The sequence below is a fragment of the Haliotis rufescens genome, unplaced genomic scaffold, assembly GCF_023055435.1.
Source record: "Haliotis rufescens isolate VD_foot unplaced genomic scaffold, xgHalRufe1.0.p SCAF_1, whole genome shotgun sequence".
In the NCBI taxonomy this organism is placed as follows: Eukaryota; Metazoa; Mollusca; class Gastropoda; order Lepetellida; family Haliotidae; genus Haliotis; species Haliotis rufescens.
The window spans coordinates 26,929,893-26,941,903 of record NW_025963779.1 but is presented as its reverse complement, the minus strand read 5'-3'; the positions used below and the strand labels follow the sequence as shown (position 1 = coordinate 26,941,903).

General features: G+C 40.3%; 1 protein-coding gene across 1 annotated transcript; it reads left to right on the top strand.

Moving 5' to 3' along the window:
- The first annotated feature begins 205 nt into the window (after positions 1–205).
- Positions 206–11,583, top strand: LOC125378560 (phosducin-like protein 3). The gene is made up of 6 exons (XM_048393993.1): positions 206–321; positions 4,490–4,619; positions 5,905–5,995; positions 7,264–7,407; positions 9,018–9,226; positions 10,268–11,583. The coding sequence occupies exons 1-6, from the start codon at positions 316–318 to the stop codon at positions 10,402–10,404; spliced, it is 717 nt and encodes a 238-aa protein (XP_048249950.1). The 5' UTR covers positions 206–315; the 3' UTR covers positions 10,405–11,583.
- The last annotated feature ends 428 nt before the right edge of the window (positions 11,584–12,011 follow it).

Here is a 12,011-nt window from a genome sequence, read left to right as displayed (position 1 = left end):
GTCTGACACAGCCGGGGGCATATTTCCGCGTGTTCAAAAGACAGATGCTACCATATACAGGAAACTAAATATGTTGAACTTGACACATAACATTGAGTAATAAACGAAACTTAGCCCTTCGTCACACTTTGCCAGGTGCGTAATCTACTTCCAAATATGGAATGACGGGTAGAGGGGAATTCCTTGTGTGACGTAATGAGATAACTTCAGAACGAGGCTCACAACGGGAATCGCCCTTTACATGTGAGTGGCGAGTGATATTTCTTTAGAATAATCTGTCTACATTTTGAGATCGTTTCATCCTTGGACATCAAAATGCAGGTAAGTTGCAGAGAGTGATGTTTCCTACTGAATCCCGAACGATAACTACACAGTACCGTTACGGGAAGGCGCTGTTGTGGTACAGGCCGAGTGAGCGTGTTGTGGCTTGGATTGCTGCAAGGAGAAGTGGTTTCTTTCTCCATGAAAATCGTGACTCCCGTTCTGATCCACGATCTAACTGTTCGTTGGGTTGTATAACTAGCGCACGGTGTTATCGACATTTGGAACTCCATTCGTGACAACCGATAAAAATGAGGATTTGTGCTGGTAGACTAAATATAGATTCTACTGAAAAGAGGAAGACCAAATATTAAAACCCAATCTCATTATCTTTGACAATGCTTGCACTGGATGATCAGAAAGGAAAATGCCCTTTTTGCATATGGGATTAGACAATTATTGTACCAATTTTGTCAACATTAAGATGCTTATTGTATGAACATTTATTTTGAAAGTCGGACAAAACAGAGAAATTTCACTATTTGTGCAAGATATCTACATAGCTGTCATAGTTCCTCCTGGGTACAATGTGTGAAGCTCATTTCTTGTGTCCCCCGCCGCATATTGCTAAAAGCGGCAAAAAGCGATACTCACTCAGTCATGTTTCCATGTCTTGTAGAAGTCTACACAAAAGCAGAGAACATATACCGATATACGGTCTCTGACAAAAGTTATTATCATCAGGAGAAGATCATCAAGCTAGCCTGCAAAGTAGAATCTGTCTGACGAGACTAATTCAAACCTCTGTCAGTTTTGGACCAAATCTACGGTCTCAAAAATATTTACTTCATTCGTCAACAACAGTTGTCTAATCTAGACTTGCTTTAGCCAAGATTGAAAATTGTGAGAGAAAGGACCAATTTATTATGTAATTGACTCTCTCTGAATTTGATGGGCTTTTCACACATCCCACTCGCACATCTTGTAAGCTGTTCTCATAAACAAGCACTGTGTTCACAATATAGATTGATAATAAGAATGACCACAAGTCAACGGTAATGAAGTGTATTCTCCTTGTAGTTGACAAGATAGACACAATTTTATGGATAACAACTTCTTTAATACTGTAAAAAGCGAACGTTTCGGTATAGATCCTTATACCGTTGTCTCCTTGTAGTTGTTTACATCTTGTGTGATACAGTTTCCCGCAATATCCAAAGTACACATTATCTCGTTACGTCATATGATGACGTCATGTATCGATGAGTTGTCTGAGTAAACTAGGATGGCTTCCTTCCATGTTCTGTTGTGTTTGGCATGGCACACGAGCGTGCATACTCCCGAGTACAAATTTGTGAATACACGACAGGTAGCATACCACATATATATTACAGGTGCAGGCCTAGCTAAAACGATCAAACTCCTAAGCAGTTACATTTTATAAGGATTTAAAGTAAATACAACTGCCAAGATCAATATTGTTTGAATAATAGGGTTCACTTTTCTCACAAACATACTTCTGCTTGATACATGAACTCTCACTTCCATGAAATGAATAGGAAGAAATGTCCTGTTTGAGACATATTCAAATCACACATGTCAGGTCAATCAGTGATCATGGTGATGACTGTGAAGTTTCCAGGTGTTTTGACTGTAAATATGCCATGGTATTTCCTTATTACAGCATAGCCACATCTGCTGTTACTCTGCTAGGCATGTCATTGCTTGGTTAGCAGTTTATGGTCTTCAAATGATAAGATTAGACAAGCTGGCAGTGGCATGTACAATGTAAACATGTCGACTGTACCCGATACATGTATTTTGTTTATATTAGAGTTGGCATTTCCCCAAAGCGTTTAGGTAGTATTGTACTTGTAGACACATCTTCAATCTTGACTTTTCATATGAGATATCAAAGGATGTTACTATTTGCTCAAAATCTGATTTCTGTCTAATTCAGACTACTGTTTAAACAGACATGTCCTAGGCCTACTTGCAAAAAGTGATCTTAGCGCTAAGATGATCGTAACTCCAATACTTTAACATAGGCTTACGATAGTCTTAGCGCTAAGATCACTTTGTGCAAGTGGACCCTGGTCTCATTCAAATACTGTTTAGACATACCATTGTACACTGACCCCGTGATGACAAGGTCTTGAGTATTATAGTTATTTGGGATATCCTGATTAACTGGGATATTAGAACAGAATCTGGCAACACATGCATGATCATGATGGTATAGCTGTTGCACACTATACAAGCTATGCATTGCCAATATAGCCATCTGTTATCATATGCTTAACATACTATTGTCATTAATAATGTTAATAAATATGTATATAATGTATTATATTATAAGATAAGACTTTATTATCCCAAGGGATATTCCGTGGTCTAGTGGTAGAGCGTCCGCCCAGAGAGCGGAAGGTCTGGGGTTCGATCCCTGGCCGCATCATACCAAAAGACATTAAAAGATGGTACTTGTTGTTACCCTGTCTGGCGCTCGGCATAAAGGGGCTAAAACAAGGACTGGTCAGCTCGGAGTCAGTATACTGTGTCTGAGTAGGGTATTCATGTTAAACTGCGGCATGGTATCTCAGTGAGCTAGCACTCTAAATCGGCATTAGTCTGGACTAGTACAAGCAGCCACACATACACACACACACACGTGTATGCACGTCGCTATATAAGTTCAATAATCTTTGACGCGACGTTAAACCCAATTTCACCTAACCCAAGGGATATTCATATTGCACAGTTGCTGAGCGCTAAAATATGGAAAAAAAAACCTGTATGTTATTAAAATATGTACATAAGAAAATAAGACACTTACTTATAAAACTACAGATAAAAACGTTGTTATATTTAGGTTTTGAGTATGTGTATGTTTACTTTTTGAGAATTGTTTTTGGAGTAATTTATGTCTTAGCCGTTCAAGAAATACTAGATGCCTGCTTAGCCATATCTAGGGCCTGCTCCACAGAGCTGTCTAGCGATAATGTAACGCAGACTTCCATACTTTAACATATTGTACTATAGAAAGTGAGCGAGCGAGTATGGTTTTACGGCGCTTTTAGCAATATTCCAGCAATATCACAGCAGGGGACACCAGAAATGGGCTTCACACATTGTATCCATGTCGGGAGTCGAACCCGGGCCTTCGGCGAGACAAGCGAATGATTTAACAACTAGGCAACCTGACCGCCCATGAACTACAGAAATGTTTTCTGATTTTCCCATAAAAACCGGTAATCATGTATGGTGGTATTATTCCTGATTAAAAAGACCATATCATGTGGGTAACAGGTGTTTCACTCACCGCAGGTATAAGTTGTCCTTGGGGGTTTGATGCCATTCATGGTGATTAATCATACTGGTAAAGGATAGGGCTGAAATGATCCACATAATTCATAACAATATGATATATAATATATTAATACATATTGATAACTAAATCAGGGGTTTATCAAGATCTGCTCAGAGGTTATAATTTGGCTTAAAACCTGTAGTCTGTAAAAATTCCCAAATTGGTATAAACAAATTCCCAGTGAGTGAGTGAGTGAGTGAGTATGGTTTTATGTCGCTTTGGGCAATATTCCAGCAATTTCATGGCGGGGAACACCACAAATGGGCTTTACAAATTGTATCCATGCGGGGAATCAAACCCAGGTCTTTGTTGTGACGAGTGAACACTTTAACCACTAGGCTACCCCACCGCCCCTAACAAATTCCCAATTCATGTTAATATAGTTACAGCAAATATATGGCTTATATTTCACTGATAACTGATAAGAAGAAGTGGCATTATTGTATTAATTGCAATGTTAAAATACCTCTATATTTAAGAATAGAACACATGTTAATTCATAAAATTCCAATTTTGCGAACATAATTATTTTTCCAAATTTGCCTGACAAGGGCTTTGGTTTAGAATACTACGTAAATCCATGTAAATGCACTGCACTGTCTTATTTCAAAATTGTCTAAATTACAAGTATCATCACAGCAAGTGAAATAACATTCAGTAATTTAAGCAATGTAACTTGAAGATAGTGACTCATATGTAGAACCATTGTGTAGCGAGTATTTTCAAGTCAAATAACAAGAAAATGTAATTCTCCAGAATATTCAAGTTCTTAGAACGTGTATGAAACTATTTATCGACTCTCCAACATTTTCATTGCTGAGCATGTGGAGCACCTGTTGTTATGTGATGGTGTTGTTGCAGGACCCAAATGCCGACACTGAGTGGAATGATGTACTTCGAGCTAAGGGCATCATCCCGCCCAAAGAGAAGGAAGTCACCGAGGATGACCTTGTCAACATGGTGGAGCAGACCATCCATGATAAGAGCCAAGGTCAGTACAGTACGGCTCAAAAAGCATGTTTACCTGTAACATTGTTTTATTGGCCTCATCATACCAAAAGATGGTACTTGATGTTGCCCTGCCTGGAGGTTGGCATTATGGGAATAAAACAAGGACTGATCGGCTCTGAGTGGCTATACCAGTCTCGAAAAAGCAGACAGACACATGCATGCATGTCTATATAGCAGTACAATAATCTTGAACGTGATGTTAATCCCCTTTTTACCTTACCTCCAACTTTGTTTAATTTGTGTTCTTTTTACATACCCTTTGAACAAAGGTCGAGTGGCCAAGTTATTGAAGGCACTGCAACATGTTTTGCAGAGTTGCATCCCCTCATCGTAAATTATATTGGTTGATTGCAGGACTTGCAAAGACAGTGCACGGTCATCTTCGCTCTAACAGATATTTTCAAAATCTTTTCATGTTTTAATCAAGGTGCTCACTAGGGCTGGGACGGGTAACTCGGGTACTTGGGTCGGATGGGTACAGAGTAGAACCTGGGTACCAACAGGACTACCCGGACCCATGATTAGTCACATGATATATTGTTTAATGACAAAAAATATCTAGAACTCTATGGTTACGCTGCAAGTTACTAATGTTCGCATTTCTTTTTGACTAAGCACCATTCCTTCTGACCTTTATAGGTTTGAATAAAGATAAAACTTCAGTCAACTTCAGTGTATGCATGACCAGATCGTTTTATGCGTGTATCCAAATACACTTTACCAGGACTACGATCAAACTATTCCCAATCGGACATTTTGTGCCCAACTAGGGTTGGGTAAAAGCGGGGTGGGTACCTGGGTAGTAAATTTGGACTCGTCTCAGCCCTAGTGCCCACGTAATTTGATGCACCCGTTTTTTTACAAGATAGATTTTTTATTATCGATCAGATCGTATTGACTGGGCGCCACCATTTTGTTTGAAGCAGTGCAAGTGATATAAGAAGTGGAATCTGATTGTCAATAGGAGGGACATAGAAGGGACATAACTCGTAATCACCACTGGTGGCGCTACGATTGAGCCCAGAAATTTCAGCCAAGTTCAGCAAGGGTGGAAACTTGACTTTTACAGTCAGTTAACTCCCTTGCCTCGTGAAGATGTTAACTCCCTTGCCTCATGAAGATGCATCCCATAGACGTGTTGCGATACAATGCATATTTCCATTTTTGCCAACAACCCATTCATAAACATGATATACTCAAGTCAGTCCCTCAGCCTCAATTATAACATTGCCTCCTGTAGCCCTCATTGTGCCTTGTTATCTTAGGGAAGGCGTTAGCAGACATGAATCTGGACGAGCTGGATGAAAATGAAGATGACATCGATGAAGAAGAAGAGAGAATGTTTGAAGAATACAAGTGAGTGCTGAGAGTATATGGACACCACGGAAACTGAACGTCCATTAACTGCGATGGTTGTTGGTTAATTAAGATCAACATCACCTTCCTTAATCACCTGGATGGCATGGATTCTGGATCAACAGGGTCCAGAGTACAAGGGTTTCAATGTACATGTATCTAGATTAACAGGGTCCAGAGTATAAGGGTTTTAATGTACATGTATCTAGATTAACAGGGACCAGATTATAAGGGTTACAATGTACATGATGTCTGGATTAACAGGGATCAGAGTGTAAGGGTTTGAGTGTACATGGTTTAGGTATCATATATTTCTTATTGTATTTGAAGTCTGACATTTGACATAGCTGTGATTGTACTTCGGTATGCAGCTTAGGATAACTCAGGCCTATTTCTGAACTCACCAACTGTAGTATTGCAGGAATTGCTATTAGTAGTGTAACACCATACTCACTCACAAGAATGACTCTGACCGTCTCCATGCTCTTGTGGATAGAGCGACTGCCTTAAGAGTGAGTGAGTGAGTTGGGTTTAACGCCGCTTTTAACAGTATTCCAGTTACATCACGGCGTGTCAGTTTAATGTGGGAGGAAAGCCCGAAGCGATGCAGGTCTCAGACGTTAACCAATTCGGTGAAACCCACGAGCAGAGAGTATGGTGCTGACAAATCTAGAAACATAATCGGGGCGAACCGGGATTCGAACCCACAATCATAGGTTTCTGGCGTGTCCAAGGGACGCAACTCTGCACAGCGAATCACTGCGCCTTAGAAGACTGGGCCACCTGTGCCCCCGACTGCCTTAAGAAGGACAGTCAGTGGTTCAACCCCCAGATGGTACTTGTTGTTGGCCTGCCTGGTGCTTGGTATTAAAGGGATATAAAAGGACTGGTCGGATCAGAATAAGTATAATGTGTCTCAGTTGATTATGCAGCATGGTATCTCAGTGGGTTAGCACTATAAACCCAGCCCTTAATGGTTCATTATTGTCTTGAAGGCAATGTTATACACAATGTTAAATACTACCGAAACAAAGAACTTTAAAAAAAATCCAAATGTTGAACAAAATAACAATGTTTTCTCAATTCGCCTACCAGGGGCACCCAGCTTGGCATCATCTGTATATCCATGCTTGTGGCCAGTAGCCGCCTCTGAACAGGTCTTCGTGAAACCAGCATGCAGTAATGGCAGCTCAAAGACACCATCAGCACTGACTCTGGAGGACAACATCAAAGCCTTTGATTCACTTGGTGTTTCTCTCTGCTTCCAGGAGACAAAGAATAGCAGAAATGAAGGCAGCACAGATGAAGAGTAACTATGGCGACGTCTTGGAGATCACAAAAGCTGACTGGGTGAAGGAAGTAAACAAGGCGGGCGAGGGTGTGTGGGTGGTGGTGCACGTGTACCAAGATGGGTAAGATACATTTCTTCCCATGTGGAGGGTGGTGCAAGTGTAATAACTAGAGCTGAGACGATACACAAACAGCGCGATCCGATACGTATCACGATACCTTGCTCAGAGTCAGATACATATTGCGATACTTGCATACATGTGCTCTTATCTGTGGTGCGTAAGACAGGACGGCCAAATACCTGACACTAACGATTTACAGTTGGCAGTGTTAAGTATAGCGCAGTGGATGAAAATATTTACGTTTTTACTACTCATTTTCACTAGTAATTAGTGTTTGGTGTAACATGTTTTAAAGAATACATTTGAGGTAAGAATTGATCATTTTCATTTAGTGTGCCATTGTGATCGATACTTGTATGATCAGACGTAAAACACCATCTTCCCGAGGCAAGGGAGTTAACTGACTTTAAAAGTCCAGTTTCCACCCTTGCCGAACTAGGCTGGTATTATGGAGTTACATTTTGGCTGGACTAACGAGTCTATGCATAGTCCAATCAAAATGGCGCACTGAAATCGAAATCGGGTTCGTAAACTGTCGTGCAGATTTCGGTAGATTGCAGGATTTGCAAAGCATGTGCACCGTCAACTCGTTGTCAGCAGATATTTTCCAAATCTTTTCATGTTTTTAATCAAGGTGCTCACGTGATTTGCTGCATTTCGCGACGTAAGACCCGTTTTATTACAATATAGATCTTGATTATCGATCAGATCGTCCTGACTGGACACCGCCATTTTGTTTGAAGCAAATGCAAGTGATATGAGAGATGGAATCTGATTGGTCAACAGGAGAGGCTTAGAAGGGACATAACTGGTAATAGCCACTGGTGGCGCTGCGATCGAGCCCTGTAATTCCAGCCTAGTTCGGCAAGGGTGGAAACAGGACTTTTATAGTCAGTCAACTCTCTTGCCTCGGAAAGATGTTAAAACACGCGATCCACCAATGCATCAGTGTATTGTCCCACTACTAGTAATAACCATACACGTGCATGCACGTCGCTATATAAGTGCAATAATCTTGGACGCGACGTTAAACCCAATTTCACCTTCACCTCACTAGTAATAACCAGCAACACCAGAGTCACAGCAACACCAATAGGTCACAGATCTAGTTATGAAATGCATTTTAATCTTTAAGTCTGTTCTCTTTGCTTCATCTTATGATTTCATTTGATAAAATATATGGCATATATATCTGTTGTTTTTGTGTATGTAGAACACTTATCGATAAAAATGAAAACGTTAGATAAATCATACATTTGGCCACACAAAACCAATTCAAGCCCTTGTCAAACACTGGGTAAGCTGTAAGTTTTACACTTATCCTATCTCCCACTTAGCATTTCTTCTTCGATCCTATGTGGAAACGTGCTTGAACAAAGTTTCCAGCTTCTAAAAAACAATTCACCCGAACACATCCCAGTTTAGCCATTATCATGCACCCAACAACTGGGATTACCCATGTAATCTGTGCGTAGTGACCTTACACAACCTGATCCTAAGATCGCTCTGTGGAACAAAGCCCAGTACTTGTTAGGATAGCGTAAGGAGTGAGCATAGTGGCTGTAAGGAATTCACTAATACAAATGTTCAATACCTGTTTTGATTTTCAGCATCCCTTTGTGTAAGCTGGTGAATCAACATTTATCAAACCTAGCCAGAAAGTTCCCAGCAACCAAGTTTGTGAAAGGCGTGTCTTCAGTCTGCATCCCTAACTACCCTGACAAGAACCTGCCAACCGTCTTCATCTATTGTAACGACGACCTCAAGAAGCAGTTTGTGGGGCCGATAGCATTCGGGGGGATGAACCTAAAACAGGATGGTGAGATTGACAACTGTGACTATTCTTGTGTCTTTTTTAAAAGAAATCCATAATCATTTTGCAAAAACAATGATCAAGTTGTGATATTTATTAAGCTGTGCAAAGCTGTGTCCCTAAGGCATGCCAGAAACCTAGGTTTGAATCCCAGATTTGCCCTGGTTATGTTTCTAGGTTTGTCAGTACCATAACTCTGTTATGGGTTTCACTGAAGTGATAAAGATCTAAGACCCGCATCACTTTGAACATTCCTCCACATCAAGCTGCCACTCTGTGATATTACTTTAATACAGTTCAAGACAGTCTTAAACTCACTCACTCAGGTGTTTAACATGTTAAAAAGATGTCAATTACTAACATATGGAATTGGAGACTTACTGGGTTTACAATGTGGAGTTATGTTACTATGGTGACCTGTCCGTTTGAGTTTGATGAAACTAAATTCGATTTGGAGCCATGCTCGCAAAATGAAGCAAGCCTTGCAAGGTTCAGTTCATCTTCCTGAGGCAAGGGAGTTTAAAAGTCCAGTTTCCACCCTTGATGAACTAGGTTGGAATTATGGAGTTATATTTTGGCTTGACTAACAAGTCTATGCATAGTCCAATCAAAATCCTGTAATGAAATTGACATCCTGTTTATAAACAATATGGCAACCGCCGTGCCGAATTGATGCACTTTGCAAGGTATAACCCGTTTTTCTAACAATAAAGATTTTTATTATCGATGGAATTGACTTGACTGGGTATTGCCATTTTATTTTAAGCAAGTGCAAGAGATAGAAGAGGTGAAGTCTGATTGGTCACTAGGGGGGGACATAAAAGGGACATAACTCGTAATAGCCATTAGTGGCGCTATGATCGAGTTACAAAATTCCAGTGTAGTTTGGCAAGGGTGGAAACTCCCCTGCCACAGGAAGATGGTTTCAGTTTTAAGTTCTAAGATAATAATCGTGGCTCAATCCCTTTTTTGCCTGAGAAGAAAGAGGAATGATAGACTTCATGACTATCAGCACTATCAGTGAACCGTAATGTTGTTTTGTTTCAGAACTCGAATGGATGCTTGCTCAGATAGGAGCCGTGAAAACTGACCTGGAGGAATCACCCAAGAAAGAAATCAGAGATGTCATGAACTTGGCAGTGCGTCAGAGTGCAATAAATGACGACAGTGATGACGACTACTGAACTTCTGTTACACCAATTTCTCACTGATATTAAGCTGCATTTCCCGAGCATTCCCCCAGTACAGAGAGGGGTGTGTATGTGTGTGTGGGTATGTGTGTGCGCACAGAGACAAGGGAGACCACTCCACTTCATCAAGACATCCACCAGACCATGTGGGGCTTCATACCACAGATTGTCACCCAGGACTCATACTTAGTCGGCTAAAATGACTATTTGGCCACGCCTACTAGTCATTGGATTTTCTCTTATTTGATGATTTATAGATTTTTCTTCTCAAAGCCCTCAGTTTATGGTTGAGATCAAATACCAATTTTTTTAGATTAGTCCTGTTATTGTGCGTGTTAAAAAGAAGGGACATGTTGAGAAATGCTTTTCTAAATTTTCGATATTTTAATAATGTGTCATTTTTGTGAAATGTGACGGAACTTTTAAAGTTTTTATACTGAAAACACAATCATACGCTGAATTGTTTTTCCGCATTTTTTTATTTGTGATGTTGGCAGTCAGCAAACCAAGCAATAAAAATAATAACCTGTACAATAACACGTGCCGTGCTGTGTGTGGGATTTTCAAAATACGATAGTTTCTGCTACTTTTATGGATACCTTCATCGTGAATATTTTTGGCTCAGGTCTTACGGCTATTGTTACCATGGTAACAGGTGTTAATTTCCGATGACCCAGATAAAGAGGATAATGTGTTGTTTTTATTTTAATGATTTCAAGGTCAGTGTATAATATTATTTCAAATATACTTCTTTATAAGTTGTTTATTCTTGTCTGATAGTAATTGATTTAAGTAAATGATTCTTTCAAAATCTTCATTTCAGTATTAGGTTGATATATACTTGGCGGTGTCACCATGGTTACTGCCCTGAGCAAATTACTTAAAATGTGCAGACAATGTCTGTCTCTTGGACTTCCATGTTTTCCTGTGTTAGTAATCAAATTGTTCTAGTTGGCAGGACTCGAAATGAAGTAAAACGTCCTGAAATGTATGCAGCTGAAGGTGTAATGCTGTTTTGCATAGTGCGCACATGTAAACAGTGACAGATGGCATCTTCCCGAGGCAAGAGAGTTAACTGACTATAAAAGTCCAGTTTCCACCCTTGCCGAACTAGGCTGGTATTATGGAGTTACATTTTGCCTGGACTAACGAGTCTATGCATAGTCCAATCAAAATCGCACCCTGAAATCGAAATCCGGTTCGTAAACCGTCGTGCAGATTTCAGTCGATTGCAGGATTTGCAAAGCATGTGCACCACCAACTCGTTGTCAGCAGATATTTTCCAAATCTTTTTATGTTTTTAATCAAGGTGCTCGCGTGATTTGAAGCATTTCATGATGTAAGACCCGTTTTATCACAATATAGATCTTGATTATCGATCAGATCGTCCTGACTGGGCGCCAGCATTTTGTTTGAAGCAAACGCAGGTGATACGAGAGGTGGAATCTGATTGGTCCATAGGAGAGGCTTAGAAGGGACATAGCTGGTAGTAGCCACTGGTGACGCTACGATCAAGGCCCGTAATTCCAGCCTAGTTCGGCAAGGGTGGAAACTGGACTTTTAAAGTCAATTAACTCTCTTGCCTCGGGAAGATGACAGAT